This window comes from Artemia franciscana, chromosome 16 (assembly GCF_032884065.1).
Source record: "Artemia franciscana chromosome 16, ASM3288406v1, whole genome shotgun sequence".
In the NCBI taxonomy this organism is placed as follows: domain Eukaryota; kingdom Metazoa; phylum Arthropoda; class Branchiopoda; order Anostraca; family Artemiidae; genus Artemia; species Artemia franciscana.
Window position 1 is genome coordinate 23,325,436 of NC_088878.1, and position 22,818 is coordinate 23,348,253.

The 22,818-nt window shown below is 34.6% G+C and overlaps 1 protein-coding gene and 1 long non-coding RNA gene across 3 annotated transcripts in view; one reads left to right on the forward strand and one right to left on the reverse strand.

Annotated features, from left to right (window-relative positions):
* LOC136037243 (uncharacterized) overlaps positions 1-22,818 on the forward strand; it is a 303,458-nt gene that overhangs the window by 250,312 nt on the left and 30,328 nt on the right. The gene's annotated exons all lie outside the window — the stretch shown is intronic.
* LOC136037241 (adenosine receptor A2b-like) overlaps positions 1-22,818 on the reverse strand; it is a 157,513-nt gene that overhangs the window by 88,169 nt on the left and 46,526 nt on the right. For both annotated transcript variants that reach the window (XM_065719856.1, XM_065719855.1), the window contains exon 2: positions 21,416-21,919. In XM_065719856.1, coding sequence (XP_065575928.1) covers positions 21,416-21,875 — 460 coding nt within the window. In that variant the 5' untranslated portion in view covers positions 21,876-21,919. The remainder of the gene's footprint in view (positions 1-21,415; positions 21,920-22,818) is intronic.

A 22,818-nucleotide genomic window follows, 5' to 3' on the forward strand; every position in this document is an offset into this window, starting at 1 on the left:
GCAAAATTTTTTATACAACTTGATGATGCTACAGCTATTTCTAATGATAGGGGTTTTTCTCAATGGGCGAGGGAGGATATAGAAATTAAAAAACATATGTTTGCTAATTTTCAATAAATAGAGACACGGGGAATTTAAATTTTGACCCAATTTATGATTGTCTTTTGAAAAAATAACCAATAGTCAATAAGGGAATTAAAATTTTACATAATGACCAGAGGACAAGTATACCTAATAGACCGGAAAAGTTGCTTCAATATTAGCTAACAAGAGGTTTTTGCCTCTAACATATAGTGTTTTTGCGAAATATCCACGTTATTTTAGTCTTTCATCTTTTTTCTCTCTACTAGCCGCAGTCTCGTTTGAGTTTTTTTGTTGAGTTTCATCTCTCTTTGTTGTTTGTTAAAAAATTGAAGATTTTTCAACCGAAAGCTCCATTTTTAAATGAAAATGCGCACGATGAATCCCCCCCCCCAAAAAAATGTGAAGATTTGAAAAAATTAACGCACAGACGCCTCTAAAATTTGCTAGAATGGCGCAAATGCCACTCTGATCGTCAACGCTAAAAATAACACACACTAAAAAAAAACGCCAAGTGTATACTGTACGCTTCCAATTAGTTTCATAAGCCATCATCTCGGGAAAGATGTTAAAATAAACAATAGTTTGTTCTGCTGCTCGTTTATTGTAGTGACATGACAATGCTGTTGCTGCCGTCAACGTTTATTTTACCAAGCTCTTTTTGCACTCAATATGTACGTCGCAACACTATCCTACACCACTTTAAGAAACGCTAGGTAAAGAAAAAAAAAGAAAAAAAACTCGGTAAAACAAACAACCATTAAAAATACGTCAAGTATTTTTTCGGGCCTAAGAAATGACATGCATTTTTGAGTAATGCATCTTCCGGATGAAGAATGTTTAAATGGTTATAAATAATTTCTGAGACAGCAATGGCCAACTACGACAAGATAAGAACAACTCAAAAAGAAGAAAAAAAAAGGAGGATATCCAAATATTTTGGCTGAGACATCTTTTTGCACTGAGGACGGTCAAGCTGAGCTCTTCTCCAAATAATTTGCACTGCATTTTCATTTTCACTGGCTGTAAATATCTTCGTATTTTCTTCTTTTCAATTTTTTTATATCATATTTTGGAATCTTTTTGGAAAACCTAGCTAGGGATAGACATACACGCCAAATCATTTTAATTTTATCTGAGAGGAGGAACAAGATGCATTTATTTTATAGAAAAAGGACGGAGGAAGTTGAAGTAAGAAAACCCTCAGTTTTTCTATATTTCATAGGTAAATTGACCGTTTTTGTATTCGCAAAGTTGCATTTTCTCTTCTTTGGACTTATTGCAGTCCTAAATTATCAAAAGTATGGATCAATCAATGTTATCCAATTATTAGATAATTATCAATAAAAATGAATTTTTTGTAAAAATTCTAGTTAATCTAATAAAACTCTCAGTAATAAATCCAGAACCAAAAATATGTCCTGTTAAAGTATTGCCAAACTACTGTGTTAGCCCTCTTCTTATTCCTATGTCTTATGAATTTGCCTACACAGTGATATAAAACAGTGATTTTCAAAGGTCGTCAAAGGTCAACCCTCTCAACAGGGAGAAGGAGTAGAGGTAGGTACTTCAAAATACCTTCCCTTGTGATGATTTAGGCTTTGGAAAGATTCCTAGATTTTCACCTACCTAACTCAACTACTTTCTAAGATAACAAAAAGTTCTTAAACTAGAATTGTATCAATTTTCTTAAGTTACAGATCTAACAGTAAACCGTCCCTGTAAAATTCACCCCCTCCCCCCTCAAATCCTTGATTATTTTGATAGTTTTCAAATATCCCAAGACACTCAAGCATTTTGATCTGTGTGATCTGAGAAAAACTGGTTTGTCTTTCGCATTTCTTTATAATTATTTTAGTCAGTGATAAAAACTCTTATGCAAGCATATTTTGATTGAACATATAGTATATAGATATGGTTAGGTTATGTATTTAACATGATGCGTTCTGGGTGGCCTGCTTTCCTTAATTTTTTTCTGTACTTTCCATGATTTTTTCTCAATAAAATGTTACATTTTCGTCATATTTTGGTATATTTCATTCTGATTAACCTAACTAATCATTATGATAAACCTTATTTCACTTTTTGAGTGTTTTCGGGCTACTTAAAAAGTACGTTGTTTTTATTACTAGGCCCTTTTGTAAAATTATCAAATGATTGTTTTTCTTTGCTATTTACCACTTCTCCGATTTTCTTTTTTTTATTCACCCTCCTGAAACACAATTTCGTTGTACGTGCCTGCTTCCACAAGAACATTCATCCCTGTTCTACTGCGTAGCAACTCTAAAATTACTTATTATGGAAATTGTTCACTTGTTATTTCTAACTATTTACGAACCTACATATTTCGAACCTACAATGTTGATTCTTACTTTCAGTTGAAAAACCCTGCTTTTTTTGTTTAACTACTCAAAGGCACAAACAATTCTCAGAGGAAAACATTGAAACGCCGTTGATTTCATGCTTTGGATGCGTGGGCTAATTGCATACAGACAGTTAGGTTGCCTCTGCATCGTTTTTTTCAACGTAGCGTTAATCAGTTATGCAAAGGTGGAATGTGGCGTAAATTATGGAAATGAGGTAAACAATTTTCTTGGGGCTCTGACCATAACTGATTTATTGCTATTTCTCTGACAAATTTTGGGACATGATCTATTTATCAACTAGTCTAAATTCTTCATGCCTACAGCCTACTGGTGAGATGGTCCTATTGACGTCAGTTCTTTATTTGACATGCAGGAAGCACCTTCTTGGTTTAGGGGATGTAGCAATAACAGCAATAATTGAAAATTGATCGTTTTTGGCCATCTAAGCAAATTTGGGAGAAATGTGGTTTTTCTAGAAAATAAGTAGTTAATGAATTTGACGTTTCAAATGTTTATTAATACTTTTTTTCTTTATATAGTTGACAAACTATTGATCAAATGATTAATTCATTTGCTGGTTCATGATTAGGCCAAATTTAGAACCTCAAGTCTCTGTCCAGTAGTTTCCATAAGAACACAAAATGCGCACTCTTGGCATTTCAAAAAAATGAATCATCAGAAAAGTTTTCAAAACATAAAAAAAAACATAACATAATTCAAATGAACAAAAATTGAATAAAATACATTTGGACTAAACATAGCTTTACTACTTTAGATATTTTTTTCTTTTTATTTTTTTGAAAATTATGTTTCATTCAAATGAACAGAAAATTCAAAAGTGCCAACAAGAGGGACTGGAAGGCAATTGGTCTGATTCTGTCCCCATTTAAGCCTCCTGGGTACCCCCCAAAATCCCAATCGTGTGGGGTCACAACTCGGAAAATTTTTTCAATTAGTCTTGCATTTTAATGCTTCTAGAAGAAAGAAATATTGAATCAGTAATTTAAAAAGCGATTATTAGGTGCAAACATCGTCCTTTGTGCTAAATTAAATAGAAAAAAAACAAGTTTTTTTTAACTAAAAGTAAGGAGCGACATTAAAACTTAAAACGACCAGAAATTACTTCGTATATGAAAGAGGCTGCTTCCTCATCAACGCCCCGCTCTTTACGCTAAAGTTTGACTCTTTCTCTCAACTCTTCTTTTTAAAACAGTAAAAAACTTTAGCGTAAAGAGCGGGTAGTGTTTAGGGTAAATTTAAAGCTGAAATTTCGGAAGGGTAACTACCTTCCCGGAAATTATTATATTGGTAGAGTCTAGGATGAGAATTTGAGCGAAACTTTCCAGGAACAGTTGAATGCTAAACTCGAGAGTTAAAAATTTGACAATGTAGAAGATGGATAGAATAACCTTAGGAAAACAATTTCTGAAGTTGCTGATGGTGTCCTGGGGAAGAAAGTTAGAACCACAGTTATGAATATTAGTAAAAAAGCTTTATGTTTAGCTTAGAGGAGAAGGCGCTTGTACAAGAATTATCTGAGTGATAGAAATTGCCGATGATCTGGAAGATGCAGGTAGACGGCATAATAATAGACTATTGTGCTGGCAAACTAATAAATTGAGAGGGAGTTGTCAATCTGGACTTGTCCCAGTTAAAAATAGAAAAGAGGCCACAGTTAGTGACAAGGAAAGGGTTAAAGAGAGATTGGCAGAATATTTTGAGAATTTTCTAAGCCGAAATAGAGTTCCAGGAAAAGACATAGAGGAAAATGAAAAAGTTAGTGATACTTTGGATGTGAAGAAAGGTTAGTTCTGTGAGGAATAATTAGCGACAGAACTAAAAGGACTGAAAAATAATAAGGCTCACGGCACTCTCATCAACACGGCAAAGACTTTGGGAGAGTAAGGAATAAAACAGGAAAGTAAAACTATCCTAGACTAAGATTATGAATTCAAAGCACATGGACGATTTCAGCTAAAGACATCTGCAGCGTACCTACCATTCTGTTAAAAATTCCGTCAATACAAACTGAAAATCTTTTTATTGTTCCTCTTAAAACAATGCGAGATTTGTCTAGCCATCCCCTAAAAAGCCGAAGGGGAGAGGAAGAATATTAGAAAGGCCATGAGTTCACTTTGTGATTCCAAAAAATATCAATTGAAAATCCTAGCTTGATCCCAGTTCAAACAATATTGATCCTGTCTACCTTTTCTTAATCATACAAGTTGAAAATCTTTGCTTGATACGAAAAAGATGCAACACGCCTACCTTTTCACGAAAAAGCTGACATTATCCAATTTCGTTTTGAGCGTAACATGATAAAGAAGTTGTTATCCTTTCAAAAGGATAAAAATGGTATAGATCATGATCGATTTTAGAACAAAAGATGATAAAATGCATAGATTGGTTCTGTAAGGGATACTAATCAACGTTGAAAAACCCTAATTTTGTCTCTTTTAGTTCTAAAGTTGGTTGTCTTGCCGTGAGCTAACTTTCTAGTGTCACTACTAAGAAAGCAGCCTCCCGTTTGTCTAAAAATGGCAAAACTGTCAAAGGGGTTCGTGTAATATCAATTTTCTTTGTCAGTTCCGAACTCAGAAAACAAAATGGCAAACTTAATTGAAATCTGAAAAACAAATAGGTTGTAAAAGCAGATGGCAGCACATTAAATAAAAATTAAAACGAACAGAAATTATGACAAATAAGAGCAGGATTAACCCCCATTTAAATTCTTCAGAGGCCAGGGTGTTGCTTCCCTTCATTTCGAACCCGTCTTTTATTTCCCGTAAGATCGCAACAACATTCTAAATTAGTTTACAGGAAAGAGTCAAACGAGCACAAATTTGATAATTTTTGTTTGTTTCAAGTCTGAATTCTTCTAACTTTCATTTATTTATTCATAGTTATCCATGTTCATTTTTGTTGGATTTATAATATGGCTTTATTCCTGCTTGTTATAGAATTTTTTTTCTCTGAAACCCATTCGATTTGTTGAACATTTTAAAAATTTATTCTCAAGAGTCTCAACGGCGTCTTAAGTCCGCTCGGCTTCTGACCGGCTTAGTTATAATTATGCTTATACTTGCAATATAACCCCTTGCATAGGTCATAGTTGCGCCTTTTTTCTGAGACAGCCTTAAATTAATGGATAAGCATCATCAATTAGAAAGGGAGTATTAACCGGCTGTTAAGATGGGTATGGATGAATTGGTAAATCATATTACTTAAAGTGACTTTCAACATTATGATAGCAAACTTGGCACTCTGAAAATCTTCTGGCAAGTAACTACGCAGGTTTGGGATAAACTTTTTCGTTGAGTTCATACTCTGTGCAAATAGCGCACAATTTATTCATATATGCACACGAATGTTTGATTTACGAACGGTAAATTTGAGGATCCGCTCCCAAGGTTTAGGAATTTTCAATAAGTTTTTCACACGTTTTGAACGGACCAAATCTTGATTTTAAAAGAAGAGGCATTCTTATGCAAAACTTTTTAAATGATGAGCAACTATTCCATTGGGACGGTTTGAGCAGGAGGGCTTTCTGTCCAATACAAATTTTGAAAGGTTATTAATTAATATTGTTGTGTGTTGCACTTTAAAAGATTAATCGGCGGCCCTGCTCCCAGTCATCCTGATTGCTTAATGCCTTGGCCCATACAGTCTTTCGAATTCAGGATTACCCTTCGTAATAGACTTCATCAAACTTAAAAGTCTCTTAAAGTTTTTCGTATGTTGACGAATGATTTGCTATCCGTAGCGCAAGTACCAATCTCCTGATTCTCAGCCTTTACTAAGGAGTTCAATACATGGCTAGGGGCAAATAATTGGATACCTCCCTTTTTCCCCACATTATTCCAGGTACCCATTTACACCTGGGTCACTGGCTATACTTCCAGGGTGACACCGCTGGCCCCGGTTCCAAACAAAACAATCAGATTTTCAAATCTAGCGTGCCAACCCCTCGGCTAGTACGGCTAGCCTTCATCAAACCTTCAAGAAAAATCTCAAAACAAAACAACACTTACAGTGCATTGGTATATTTTTTTAAGTTAAGACTCATTGTTCGACCAACTACTTGACATATACGAAGAAACAGGACCATGGTTGCAGCAGTAGCTGTAACCCAGTAAAAAGCGAACCATAGCCCATAGTAACCAAAAGTTGAAAAACCGTTCTGAAAAAAATTGTAGCATGAGAAAAAATTCCCATCTGACTCTAATTCAGAAATGATAACGATTATTTTGTGTAATCTAAAAAGTAAAAGTTAATTGCGAGAAAAATTTATAGTCATTTCGAAAAAAGCCTGAAACCCCTCGAAAAAAGCATCAAATCGAACTGAAAAGTGCACCGTTGGAATTAGTATGGTCGATAGCCTTGTATAGGACAATTACAATCCTCCGCATTGATTACCAAGGAAAATCACTTTTTATAAGGGTAGCACTGATGTGTCTTTTTTTTCTTCTTTTTTTTTACCAGGGCTAGGAGATTATCAAAACATGATACAGAGATGTTTAATGGCTTATCTAAAATTCATTGCTCTTATCTACTTGCTTTTTATAAATCAAACAAAAAAACAAGTTTTTTCAACTGAAAGTAAGAAGCAACATTAAAACTTCAAACGAACTGAAATTATTGCGTAAATGAGGGGGCTCACCCCCTTGTCAATACCTCGCTCTGTACGCTAAAGTTCAAATTGTTTTCAAATTCTTTAAGAAAGACCCCTGAACTCTCTCCCCCTGACCCAACCCCCCCCCTACCAGAAAAAATCCCCCTGAAAACGTATGTATATTCGAAATAACCTATATCATATGTAAACAATGGGGAAAGTTCATAACTTGCACCCTTTGACGCTCTCCCCCTGACCCAACCCCCCCCCCCTACCAGAAAAAAAAACCCTGAAAACGTATGTATATTCGAAATAACCTATATCATATGTAAACAATGGGGAAAGTTCATAACTTGCACCCCTTCCCCCTGGGACTGTGGGGGATTAAGTCGTCCTCAAAGAAATAGTTAGTGGATTTTTAGACTATGTTTAATAAAATGGCTATCTAAAGCTTTTGATCCGGTGACTTTGAGAAAAAATTAGCGTTGGAGGGGGCCTAGATGCCTTTCAATTTTTTGGTCATTTAAAAAGGAACATTGCAACATTCTAGGACTACTTGGTCAATACGATCACCCCTAGAGAAAAAAAACAACAAATAAACACGCATCCACGCATTGTTTGATCAATACTTGATATTTAAGCGTTATCATTTGTCTTTTCTTTATATTATATTGTAGCCTACTCCTCATTTTTGAGGGAAATAAAGAAAATAAATAAATAAATCCGTGATCTTTCTTCTGGCAAAAATAGCAAAATTCCACATTTTTGTAGATAAGAGCTTGAAACCTCTTCAGTAGGATTCTCTGATATGCTGAATCTGACGGTGTTGTTTTTATTAAGATTATATTACTCTGAGAAAGTGTTTCCCACTTTTTTTGAAAATAAGGCAAATTTTCAATAAGGCAGCAGTAGCTGCAACCTAGCAAACTGTGAGCCACAGCTAATAATAACTAAAAGTTGAAATTTCACTTTCTGAATAAAAAACTACCTGATAAAAAAAATACTATCTAACAATTTTCAGGAATGGTAACTAATTATTTCGTTGAATATTAAAAGTAAAAGCTTATTAAAAATATGAAAATTTAGGAAAAGAGCCTTAAACCCCCCCGAAAATGGCACCAGATTGTCATGAAAAGTGTTTCCCACCGTGAACAACACGTTCAGTTCAGTTCAGTTCATGTAATTTATTGCGGATCACCAGAAACTCATAGAAAGACATTTAATGACTCATTGAAAAGCTAGCGGATCATCAGAAACTCATAGAGAGATATTTAATGACTCATTGTAAAGCTAGCGGATCACCAGAAACTCATAGAGATATATTTTATGACTCATCGAAAAGCTCTTTTTTCAGAAATTACATAAAAAAAACAAGTTTTTTAAAATGAAAGTAAGGAGCGACATTAAAACTTAAAACGAACAGAAATTACTCCGTATATGAAAGAGGTTGTCCCCTCTTCAACGCCTCCCTCTGTGCGCTAAAGTTTGACTCTTTCTATTAGCTCTACTTTTTAAAAAAGGAAAAAACTTTAGCGTAAAGAGCGGGGCCTTGAGGAAGAAAAGCCCCTTTCATATACGGAGTAATTTCTGTTCGTTTTAAGTTTCAATGTCGCTCCTTACTTTCATTTAAAAATACTTGTTTTTTTATATTTAATTTCTGGACGTTTTTTAATTCATGCATGTTTTGATCTTGGCTCTCCGCACATAAATAATTAAAACGAAATTTGCATATTAATTTTCTTTCTGGCTAAATAGCTTTCTCATAGTTTTAATCGGAAGATTTTGAGAAAAAAGGAGAGAGGGAGGAAGCCTAGCTACCCTCTTATTTTTTGATTACTTAAAAAGGCAACTAGAACTTTTGATTGTTTTACGAACATTTTCATTAGTAAAAAATATACGTAATTTACGAATTAACTTACGTAACGAACTTCTATGTTTATATATTTTTATTGCGTATATGAGGGAGTTCACCCCTCGTTGATACCTCGCTCTTTACACTAAAGCTTAAATTCTGTCCCAATTCCTTAAGAATGACCCTTGAATCACAAAGGCCGTAGAATAAATAGTTGAAATTACTAAAAATACTTTCACGTAAAGAGCGAGGTATTACGAGGAGGTAAACCCCTCATATGCGCAATAATTTATCCTCGTTCTAAGTTTTAATGCTGCTCCTCAATTTCAGTAGAAAAAACTTCTCATATTTATTTTTTCCTTGTTTTTTTAAATAATGCAAAAAAAATTCTGTGCCCCCTTCATTGAAAGTCTCTTCCCCCATGAGAAGTTTTTCCATGGAAAGATCCTCCCGCGTAACCCCCCCCCACCTCAACTCTCCCTGCCAAACCAAAAAAATTGCCCCTGAAAACGTCCGTACACTTCCCAGTAACCATTACTATATGTAAAACACAAATCAAAGTTTGTAACTTGCAACCCCTCCCAGGGAGACTGCGGGGTAGTAAGTCGTCCCCAAAGACATAGTTATTAGGTTTTTTTACTTTGGTGAATCAAATGGCTATCTCAGAATTTCGATCCGGTGACTTTTGGGAAAAAAGAGCGTGGGAGGGGGCCTAGGTGCCCTCCAATTTTTTTGGTCACTTAAAAAGGGCACTAGACTTTTAATTTCCGATATAATGAGCCCTCCCGCGACATTCTGGGACGACTGGGTCGATACGATCACCCCTGGGAAAAAAAACAAATAAACACGCATCCGTGATTTGTCTTCTGGCAAAAAATGCGAAATTTCACATTTTTGTAGATAGGAGCTTGAAACTTCTGCAATAAGGTTTTCTGATACGCTGAATCTGATGGTGTGATTTTCGTTAAGATTGTATGACTTTTAGGGGGTGTTTTTCCCTATTTTCTAAAATGAGGCAAATTTTCTCAGGCTCGTAACTTTTGATAGGTCAGACTAATCTTGATGAAAGTTGTATATTTGAAATCAGCATTAAAATGCGATTTTCTTGATGTAGCTATTGGTATCAAAATTCCATTTTTTAGAGTTTTGGTTACTATTGAGCCGGGTCGCTCCTTACTACAGTTCGTTACCACGAACTGTTTGATATGGCAGCAACTCCCACCGAAATTATCTCAGAAGTTCTTTTTAGCCTGTGAAGAATGTGCTGTGGAATGATGGAAGAGGATTCCACGACTTTGAGCTGATTCTGCTCAAAATTTCCTCAAAACTTTTACATAATCGACCCCTGTGCTAGTTTTTCAACCTTATAAAAACACCCCTACTAAAACTTTTTCACTGTCGTAGAAAACAGTTGCCATTACCTTGTTGACAGAAATTTCACGTATTTTTGTAATACTCTTCGCATTGTCGCGTTTAATGGTCGCGTTATATGAACGAGGCTTAAACTGGAATGGAAAATCTATATTGATAAGAATTTTAATTGTCCAATATCGGAAGGCCGAATGAGTGTGTTCGAGTATGGTATATGATGATCTAGTTTATAAATTATATTATGAATAGAGAAGTGTTTTTATGTGAAGATAAAAAATGTTTGACTATAGTATGAAGGGAGCAGCCCCCTACGCAAGACGAGCAGTCGTGGACAATAAGAAGTAAAAGAGATTTTTTTCGTAACGTAAATTAACCGATTGAAACCTCAGTAAATGAACCCTCAGAAAAGATAGGGCAAATGGGTAGAGCGAGACAAAAAATAGTAGACTAGTGTGGGTATGAAACGCAGATGTAATGTATTTGATAGCAGTAGGAAATTTTTGTTAGAGTTGATTTTATATGAGTAGTTAAAGGTTAGAAAAGTTATAATAGTGAAAGGAAATGTAGGAAAGCTATGCGTGAAATGTGCACAGGTTACAAATTTATTTTCTGGAAATGACAAAGGAAGACGAAACAAGGTGAGGAGTTTCATCCAGAATATATCAGTATGGATCAAACGCCAAAGGATAACAGAAAAAGATTTTGTATATTTTGTAATATCATCGAATCTATTTACTAAAAAAGAGCGAAGTTGAACCTCAAAACGAATAAAAATTATTGCTTCATTGTCTATCTTACATATGTCCATAAAACTAGTGCATATTAATTCAACTGATGATATTTCGCTATGTCTTTACGATTGTAGAAAATTAGTGCTATACTAAAAACACAAAATAATATACTATAGAAGATTTGGTACAGCAAAGGAATACTAATTAAGGACACTTTTTACATCATAAAAATAAAGCATTTTAGATTTATTGGTTTTTTTTTCTTTTAGTTTGGTAACACTTTAGCACAATTGATTCAGTCTAATGATTGGACCTTGTTTTGGTTCTGAAAAGGCCACTTCATGATTAGTTGGTAGACAAGCCAAACGTAAAGCCATCTTGATAGTATTAGAATTATTGACAGGCTTTAGAATTTGTATCATACTTTGACGTTTTCCGTTGTATAGAAAAAAATAACCGGATTTCCGCAGTTTATGTTAGGACTTATTTGATCTTCATTTTGAGTAATACTAAAACATATTTCTTACAATTTAAAATTGTACTCACTTTTGACTATTACATCAATGTTATTGTTTATGCACTTGGCTTATGTGTTTTCAATAAAGCACTAGTTTTCTATAATCAAACCGACATAGGGAAATATCATCAGTTGGTTTGTTTGCACTAGCTTTATCAATATGTGTAAGGTAGACTGTGAAGCAATAATTTTTCCGTTTTGAGCATCAACATTACTCTTTACTTCCCTCAGAAAAAAACTTTTTTTTTTTAAATCATAGTCAGCGCAATAGTGCTACCTAAGTAAAGAACGATGTTGACACAATGTTGTTTTTGTTTTTGGGGGGGGTAGACAGAAAGGGCTCATTCGATTAGAAATAGAAAGGGCTAGTGCCTTATTTAATAATTGAAAATGATTAGAGGGAAACTAACCCCCTTCCACGCCCACCATTTCCCCGAACACATTCAATCAAAATTTCGAGGTCAAGGGCTGTAAGTTATGCCTTGGGGGCATTTAAGGTTTTTATGGAAGGGATAGTTGTGTAAACTTTAGAGGAGTCTAACTTGGTTGAAAATTGGAAGTCATAGTTTCTGTTTATGAGTCAAAAGGGAAAGAGGGCAACTATCAACCTCCCCCGACTACCCTTTTCACCAAGCGCATCTGATTGAAATTGTGAGATAGCCATTTTGTTTAAAATAGTCCGAAGAACATATAACAATGCCTCTAGGATTGATGCAGCCCACCAGAGCCCTGGGGCAAGGGTTGCATGTTATCCCCTGGGAGTATATAAGGTTTTTATGGAAATGCTATTTGTATAAACTTCAGCTGCGGCTCATTTGAAACTGGATTGTTTTCACTTTTGTAACTTTAGAACATCAAAAATTATTAAGATTTTAATGCTAAATAAACTGATATTACACAATCTGTACTTATTTTTAGTAAAATGCAAATTATGCTCTGGCCTTGAGAAAGCATATGGGTTGTGAGCCCTAATAACGTTAATTTCTGCTCGTTTTGAGTTTGACTCGGTTATTTATTGTAATTTCAGTTCAATTTGGGTTTCATTTATTTATTGATGCTGATTTGTGTTAGTTTTACGCTAGTCAAATTATTTAATTCAATTTTTGCTCATTTTTGGTTTAATAGACTTCTTTCCTTTTCCTTGAAAAACTTATTGAGTGGATTTTTTTTAATTAATTAATATTAGGTAGAAACTAGCCATTAGGATGCATCCATAAACAAGTCACTTAAAAGCCATTTCAGTGATACAATCCTTTGGAAATGAAACTCATCCAATTTCATGAAAGATATTTAACACCCAGAACATTATTTTGTACAAAAACAATTCTGTTTTTTTTATTTTAATTTTATTTTGTTTTATCCTTGTCATGATCTGTTAGCTCGGCTTTAGATCTTCTATCGACTCAAAAGTATTTTTTCAATAGCAATCAGTCTCTTGTTTTCATTTCCTTGACAAAAAGATAAACCTAGATCCTAATTTCCCGTCTTGCCATGTTCAATAATAAATTTCTAGGACCTAGTTACTAACGAGACCACGCATTTCTTTCGTATCCTTGATGTCAAATTTTAAGTTGGCCAAAAACTTTATCTAACCAACGGAATGAAAAGGATGGTCCTACTAAGTGGTTCCTATCAGATACAAGAAACTTCAATTAACATAAGGTATCTGGCTCCCCTCAACTTAGGGAAAACATCTGGTGAACTAGTTCCTCGATGATGGTTACGGGCTTTAAGCCAGGATGGTTTTTCCTTGATGAGTGGACATAACGGATTATTTATGGGCCTACTTTATTTGAAGACATCCTTAGGGATGTTATTTTAGCAATTTTTGTCTAAATGACGGAGTCCATAGAAATGGAGTTTAAAAAAAGGATCTACCATGGAGGAGATTTGTTCTTCCTTTCTTAGAGATAATTTTTGTTTCTTCTTGTATTTTGTGTTTTAAGCATGGAGGTCTTTTTTTTGAAGAACTTGCTTTGTGGAACAAGTTTTTTAAATTGATAACCAAAATAAGTGTGACTATATTTTAGTCATTGAACTTTCGGAGTCTATATTCAAAATGAACTCAGAATTACTTGCTTTTTTGGTCTTGATTCACTTTCATACTGATTATCCCCTAGTCAGGACCGCTAAGAGCCCTAACCAAGCTCAGAGGAAAACCTTTTCTTGCCCCCATTGCACTATAGCCTATGTGATCCTCTAATTATAAAAAGTAGCCTTGCTGAAGTTCATTGTTTGTTCACAAGAAGCGCAATAGCGCTGCCTAAGTAAAGACCGATGTAGGTATAATGTATTATTTATTTAATTCTATTTTCTGACCAAGACCATTTTATAGATGGGGTTGTCGTAAAAACTTTGAAAAGGGCTCGTTCGATTGGCAATTGAAAGTCCTAGGCCCCTTTTAAGAGTCAATAATTTAATAACCTTTTTTTCAAAAACAGGTTTCAAAGAAAAGTACAGAGCTCTATTAAGCCAAAAATGAGCATGTATAAAAACAATGATCTTCCAAGCGTAAAACTGCCACAAATACCTATCGATAAATACATTAAACTCAAAACGAACAGAAATTACAATAAATAGCCGGGGCAAAGCATTTAAAACGCATTTTTTTTCAGTAAAGTGCAAATTTTGAGAAAGCATGGGGGTTATCAGCCCTACTCATGATAATTTCTGCTCGTTTTGAGTTTGACTCAGCTATTTGTTATGATTTCTGTTCGTTTTAAGTTCCATTTATCTATTGATAGTGATTTGTGGTGCTTTTCGCTTGGAAGATCATTTGACTTTATATATACTCATTTTTGTCTTATAAAAGCTCTTAACTTTTCTTTGAAAAACTTGTTTTGTGGAAAAAGTTTCTTAATTTAATTTTTGTTCCTGTTTTTACTTACATAGTCTTTTTTATGAAAAAAAAGTACTTCATTCCTTTTTATTTTTTTTTCATAAGAATGCACAGTTTGGGCTGCTATTTGTATGTTGGAGAAACTTTTTCAACAATTTTTAATCCTGACATAAACAGTACTTTTTCATCAAACTTTAAAACTCCTGAAGTTTACCTGAAAAATTAAACTTAATACCATTCCCAAAAGATTTTATATATGGTTTTTGACAACCTGGATACACTTACACCCTTTTTATTAATTTAAACTGTAAGAGCAGAAGTAGTAATAGTTGTAGCCCCAAAAGTTTCAACTTAATACGCCCAGTCGCACTCGATATATTGCTGAGCTGTCTTACTGACAACCATAAACACAAAGCCTTTTGATTTAGTTTAAAGAAACATTTAGTTTTAAAGCACAATGGGCCATGGGCCAATTGCATAGTTGTGGGGGTTTACATTCCCTGTATCCCTAAAGACATAGTTCCTGGAGCGTTCTCTTATGCTGAACAAAATGGCTGTCTAAAAATTTTGACTGGATGCTTTTTAAAAATGAACGGGCTTTATAGAAGGGCTGCCTACCCTCCAATCTCTTTTTACTCTTAAAAAGGACACCAGAACTTATAGTTTCGAATCGAATCAGCTCCTTTAAAATTTCTATGATTTCTAGCTACTATAGAGTGGTGCTGCCTATGATATTGCTTATTTGCCCTTCAGTTTTTTTTTTAATTGGAAATCCTCCTAAACGTCTCTTAACAGTTTCATCCTAGTGCCCTTAGCGTCATTCATTACAGTAACTGTAGTGGTAGAAAAAGTATACAGATAGTGCCTTCTGGCAAGTTCAAAATCACCCACAGCTTACTCTTAAAGGTCTAACTTAATAACATAAGTTGTTCTTCAGGTACTGCTTTGTCACCTTTTTGAAAGTCGACATGATCATAGTTTGTTTTGATTTAGTTCAACATCCGCCTAAATATTCATCAAAAGTTTCACCTCAAAACCCCAAGCATGCGCAGTAGCAATAGTTGTAGCAGCATTAGTAGCAGTAGGCGCATAGCACCTTGGATTTCTGCGAAATCCCCTTAAACACACTCTGAAAGTTTCAGCTTAAGGCCATCAACCGTTCCTGAAGTATTTCTGATGCGCCCACTTGACAGCCTGTGTGGGCATATTGAGTATCAAATTAGTTCCATGCAGTTTCTGTAAATCCCAAATTTTCTGCCCTAGTAACTTTAGTTTTAATAGCAGTAGTAGTAGTAGTAGCAGTAGAGTTATTATTAGTAGCCTATGCTTCAGTGGCAGAGTTAGCAGTAAAAGTAGTAATAATAGTAACAGTAGTATGAGTAGATGCAGTAGTATAGAATGGTAGTATTTTCTTTTGGTTAGCTTAACATCCGTCACGACAAGCCCTGTTAGTTTCAAGTTCACACACCAAACTGTTCCTAAGATATTTCTGTTACACCTTTTTGACAACCTGCATACAGACGGTGCGTTGTGATTCAGTTCACCTTCACCCTCAAAATTCCTTGAAAATTTCACCTTCATACCCTTAGGCATAGTTGTAATAGTAGTCACAGTAGTAATACTGAAATTGCTAGTAATTAATTTAAAAAACTTTTTCCACAAGTTTTTCAAATAAAAGTAAAGCGAAAAAGCAAAAGTAAAGTCAAACAATTTTCCAAGCGTAAAATTACCACAAATCACTACCAATAAATAAATAGAACTCAAAAAGAACAGAAATTACAATAAACAGCCGAGTCAAACTCAAAACGAGGAAAGATTAACATGAGTTCTCTCATGCCTTCTCAAGACCAGAACACAATTTTGCTTTACTGAAAAAAAGAAATAAACAAATGACCGTGTATTGTTAGTTAAATTGGCATATACTGGCATTTCTTCGTTAAGATTTTGATAATTTTTACTTATGAAAGTAAGAAAGGCAAAAACATTTCAAATGTATTTTGTTCTCAGTAAAGCGCAAATTGAATTGTGGTCTTGAGAAGGCATAGAGGTTGTCAGCCAATAGAATGAAATCGAATGAGCTGTTTTCCAAGTTTCTATGACAACAAATGACCATCTCAAAATTTTTTCTCTTTTCTCGAGGGCTATTGGGGTTGTCATCCTCAAAGACATAATTAGCAGACCTTTCAATTACTTTGAACAAAACGGCTATTTCAAAATTTTGATGGAATGTGTTCGGGGAAATGGTGGGCGTGGAACAAATATTTATTGGATGTGTTTGGAGAAGTGGTGGGCGTGGGATGGGGGTTAGTTTCCTTCTAATCACTTTCGATTATCAAAAGGGGCAATGGCTCTTTCAATTTCCAATTGAATGATCTTTTTTTGAAGTTTGTTTGACAACAAATGGCCATCTCAAAATTTCTATCGTATGCGAGGTCTCTTTGGGTGAGAGGGGGTTTTCATCCTCAAAGACAGGAATTCCTGACCTTTCAATTACGTTGAACAAAACGGCTATTTCAAAAATTTTACTGGTTGTGTTTGGAAAATGGTGGGCTTGGGAGGGGGGTTAGTTGCCTTCCAATTTTTTTTACTTTTAAAAAGGGCAGTAGTCCTTTCAGTTTTCGATTGAATGGGCTCTTTGCGAACAAATGGCCATGTTAAAATTTCTATTACAAGCATTTCGGGAAAATACGGAGTACTTGCTTGGGGGGGGGGGGTATCCATCCTCCAATCACTCTGAATCTCAAAAAGGGCACTTAAAATTCTAATTAGTAATCCAATTAGCCCCTCGAAAATTTATACGACCACCCTTTCTTTAGACCCCCAGGACACAACTTAAAACCTTGCCCTCAGGATTTTTTTTTTTGGGGGGGGGTTGTCATCCTCAGAAACATGATTTCCGGATCTTTCAAATACGTTGAAAAAAATAGTTATCTCAAAAACTTTGACTGAATATGTTTGGGGAAATAATGGGCGTGGGAGGGGCTAGTTGCCCTTCTATCCCTTTCGACTATGAAAAAGAAAACTAGTCCTTTCAATTTCCAATCGAAGGAGCTCTTTTCGAAGTTTCTACGACACCTCCTTCGATACGAAGTGCCCTGGTCTAAACAAAACAAACAAACAAACAAAAATAATACATTGTGCCCACATTGCACTTAACTTAGGCAGCGCTATTGCGCTGCCTATGATAGTACTGAATAGCAGGTGTAGTACTAGCAGCAGTAGTATTGACATATTGCCTTTTGGTCAGTAGAACATCATTAAGTCCTGAAAGTTTTAACGTAATACAATTAGCCATTGCTATGACATTGCATAGATGGCCTCCTGATAACCTGTATGTTCATATTCTTCTTGCAATTTTCATCTCAGTGCTCTTAGCCTTACAAGTAGCTGTAATAGAAGTAGTAGCAGTAGCAGTAATAGTGAATGTAGCAGTAACAGTATTATTAGCAGTGGTGTGCACAAATTGCCTTTTGGTGAGATGGTATTCCCCTTTAAGCATTCTCAACGCATTCTCATTCTTCCCCTCCTCAACGTCTCTTTACGCTAAAGTGTTTTTATTGTTTTAAAAAGTAGAATTGTGACAATGAGTCAAACTTTAGCATAAAGATCGGGGCGTTGAAGAGGGGACAACCTCTTTCATATACGGAATAATTTCTGTTCGTTTTAAGTTTTAATGTTGCTCCTTACTCGCAGTTACAAAAACTTTTTTTTATTTAGTAAATATTTAAGATCACCATAAAAAGCTGATTCTTTGGTTTAATGTTATCAATAATTAGGCTCTTATACTTTCGACATTGACAAGGATCGTTATTTACTTACCATTCATTACTATGAAGAATTTTACTTTTTTTTGTTTTTTGTTACTCTAGCCAAATCATATAGAAAAAGTGTTTGTGGTAAACTGGAAAGGGGACACTCAGTTAGAAATTAGAACATACATTTTTCTTATTAAAGGTCAAAATCTATTGGAAGGCAGCCAAAAATGGGGCAAGACACGTTTTTTCAATGGGTTTTCCCTATTCTGCTCTCTTTCCTTTGGTTTTCTTATAATTACTTCATAGCCCCAAATTTCAAGGAGGACCAAAAATTGACGGTAAAAATTGCAATGAAGACTCAAGTGAACAAAAAAAAAAAAATCCTACAAAAATGCAAGCAATAGTAGGACTACTACCCGATCCCTTTTAAACTCCGTAAGGCTATTGCGTTATTTGCACTTTACTGAAAACCAAACATAATTAAAAAAAAAAATCTTACAATCATAAGATTGAAAAATCAAAATATACTGTTAGACAAGATTTTTAATATTAAAGAGATGAGTTTTTTAGGAATCAAAATTATTGTAATTTTGATATTTAGTTTCTTTCCAATATTTCTCTCCACTCATCTTGATAATTATGGTGATTTTATTTATTTTTTTTCTTCGATGTTTTGACATAAGAAATCATCGCTAAAAAATGCAAAAATTCAGCCCAAATGACATTATAGCCTTTAGAAGGATTAAAGGGGAATGGCCATCACTCCTATAGTGCCTCCCCCCCGTATCTACTCCTGTTTGTACTAATTTTTGTCCGTTTTAAGTTTAAATTGATTATTCATTTTAATTTTTACTCGCTTAAGGATTTATTTATTCATCTGTATCAGTATGTGTTATCTTTATGTTTCATTTGCTTGTTTATTCTAATTGTTGTTCCTTTGGATTTCCTTTATTCATTGATAGTATTTTTACGGTCATTTTAAGTTTGAATTAACATAGTACTTTATTTCTGCACGTCTTAGGTTTTCCTAAGGGCCTCTACTTTTCTTTGAAAAACTGCTTCAACGCTGTTGGGACAACGTGTCTCCCATGTGTAATTTACTTCTTTTTTTCCCTTTGAGTTGTCATATAGAACAGCTGCCCATATAAAGCTGGATAAATGGATCAAAACTGATTATAGGGCAGTTTCCAATGTTTTCTTAAGGCTCCCAATTACCCAGAGCAGTCAGCCAAAAATTTTAAGATAGTAATTTTAATAAAAATGGTTAAAAGTCCAAAAAGTGTTCCTCTGAAGGGAAAAAATGTACACTCCCTGGGATAAGGACCTAAAATTGTGTAATAGCCCATTTAAAGATGAAGCTTCATCAAAAAGTCTAATAGAAAGTAGGGCATCTCATACCTTGTTTGTATTTCTAGTTAGGGGTGGAGATGAGTTTTGACTTCAATTTTGTGACCCTTACCCCAAGAACATTTGCCCAGTGTATCCAATTGCACATAGAATAGAGGCTTTAAAATGAATTTTACTAAAGAAATGAACATGCTCCAACTTTTTGACATCAAAGTCACGAAAGAATTTTCAGCCAGTATTATTATAGGGCTCAAAGAAAGGCCCTTGGGCCTTTACCCGCTGAAAATACCCCTTCAACTTTTTTCAAGGATTTCCAATCCGTATGATTAAAGGATCTAAAATAAGATGCTAGGGCCAAAACCACGATCGAGTACCTCCCAAATTGATTTCATTAAAATTAATATTTGAGGGCTCCTAAGATTTCTAAACACAAGTCAGAGGCTAATTATGCAAAAGATATCCAAAATCAAAATATATAAAATAAATAACTGAGTATGCCCTTATATCCTCTGACCCCTCCGCTAATTTTTCAAACATAAATATTTGATACCTCTGTGACTCATGATCCTTCAGAAATTATTAGAAAAAAAATCCCTAATTATTAAATTTCAATGTGTAGTTATCTCAAGATCGCAGCATGACTGTCCTAAATCAAAACATATTTATAACATGTTTCAACAATGTTGTATGATTTTCACTAAATTAGTGTGTAGAGACTTAAGAAACTATTGATTACTGACCAAAAGCTAATACTACAGTAAAGACGGTCAAAATCAAACAAGTTAAGCATCTATTTCACAAATGGTGGACATGTCATACCTTGCTGAAACCGGAGTCACACAAAGATGATGATCTATATAGTTGGATGTCTTCTTTGGCCAGGCTCCTCTACCCCTTCCTCTCTCTATTTCGTGGCATTTAGAGATGTTGTACTTCTTTTAACTTATAGTTTTTCAAAGATTATTTAGGAAATAGATCTTACCAATCATATATTAATCATTGTAAACCTTTAGGTTTACAATGATTAATATATTTTCACCAAAATTAGTTTTGGCTGATCTTCGTTCTTGTTTGATCCTTTTTGCGGCTGATATTGAAATACAGACTTTTAGATCAAACCGCTGACTACACATTACACAAATGGTAGCAATGACAATTTTTACTGAAATCTTAGTCCCAAAAGGATTTTTAATCAGTATATTTGGAGGGCTTAATGCTTACATTTGGGCCCATGTCCACTCTATCAAGTTACTATCTCTGTTCTAACTTTGCACAGATATACATGGGATACTAATGATGGATTTTTAATAATTAAAAATATTAAGATTGCAGTGTTAATACTGTAAGCCCCTCCCCCCCTGAAATTTTGACAAATTTGTAAAAACGCATCCAGAATATATAAAACAAATTTTGTATGCACCTTTAAAGTTATATACCTCCCATCCCCACCCCCGAAAAAATACCCCCCTCCAAAAAAATATCCTGGATACGACCCTCGGTCCAATGTGTATAAATTCCTATTAATGGCTTCTTCTTTTTTAATCTTTTCTTCTCAAGTGTATAGACAATTAGTTTGCTATACTGAATTTCCAATTTAAACTATTTATTTGTTTTTGGTACAAGTGATCATCTTTGGAGGGTATGACGGGTGGAAATACTACCCTTATTTGAATTCGTTTCACGTCAGCTTCTTTTTTCCTATCAGTTTACATTTATTTTTACTTTATGTTCTTCATTCATAATAATATCTTCTTGTCTTAGGTTTGACATCTTCGGGCTTATGTTCCCAGTAAAACATGCGATTTTAATTTACTACCTTCATAAAAGTCATTAAATACTAGCTTGGCAATTTTAGCAGACATTGAACATAAAAGTAAAAAGATAGTGGTAAGATCAAATTAGATTAGGAATCAAATTGTAGCCAAACCAATAAATTATACTTACTTGATAGCACCACAACGTAGATGAAAATCCCAACGACTATTACTGCTGCCACCTTTGTTGTCATAATAGTTGGATATCGTAGGGGATATATAATCGAAACGTAACGATCTGCTGCCACGCCAACGAGCAGCAATAGTGAAGAAATTGTTACAAAAAGGGCGAAAAAGTATCTACATAAGCAAGCCACTGGTTCACATATATAGCTTACGTCAAAATAAAAGCTGACGTAAAACGGAATGTTAAGTCCAACCATTAGGTCTGCAACTGCCAATCCTAACACAAAAGTATTTGTTGATGTTCGAAGTGACTCATATTTCACAACAGCTAATATCACAAGCGAGTTTCCAAGGATTGAACATATTGCTATCACTGCATGAGTGGCTGCTAAGTATGGCGTGAGTGGGTCCCAGCCTGCCAATGAACAGGGGTTGCTAATGTTGGATTCGTGCTTCAAACACATCCGTAACAGAATAAATTTGAAGCAAGAGCTAAATCATGCTATGCCTGAAAAAGAAGGGGATCTGTTTTATCTGAAGTTAGTTTAACGGTGCAATATTATGAAGACAGCTAAGTAAAATAGCTTGCCTTATGACAGGTATCGAGAAGAAGCAAACGTGGCAGATACAATTTTGGGAGGCTCGGAGAAAATTTTTTCGTTCCCCATCCACAAACACAAATTAAACATCCTATACCCATTACCCTTCCAAATAAAAAAAAAAACTTTATAAAGTTTCCATTCGACCTGGGTTTCGACCAAGCTCTAAGACAAACAAAGGTATACTTACGAAGCGACGCATAAAACTCGTCATCTTTTAATGAAACCTTGCACTATGCCTTACCTATAATGAGGAAAACACGCTTGCCTTCAGGCGTAGAAAAAGTTTTCTCTTGTGGTAATTATAGATAAACTTAATCTGGTTGCAAAAATACACTGGAAAAATAATTATATCAACAAGGATTTCTTTTGAAGTTACCTAGATTGAGTTTGGAATCTGGAGACAGCGTTGCTAACATGCCTTATTTTTTACATTTAATATTGTGTCCTTGGAAATGCAGTTGCTCAGTTCCAAGTACCGATAAGGCTTTGTGGTACATATTTTTCCGAATTGTATTGATATAGCATCTTATAATGTGAACACTTTGGATGATTCACTAATGTTTTGAATGCCTCATTGGCTATTAAAATGCTTGGAGGCATCTCATTTTTTCCTTTCAAAACTTTATGTTAAACATTTTATAGCTTTTAAAAGTACTTTAAAAATATAACTTATGAAGCCAAAATTGGCTTATTGTGTTTTAAAGGCCTTTGTTAAAAAAAACTTGTCTTGTCAAAAACAAAATTTAAAAACTGGACGTAAAGTAACACCCTATAAGCGATTTTCCCTCCTTTTTTAAACTTACGA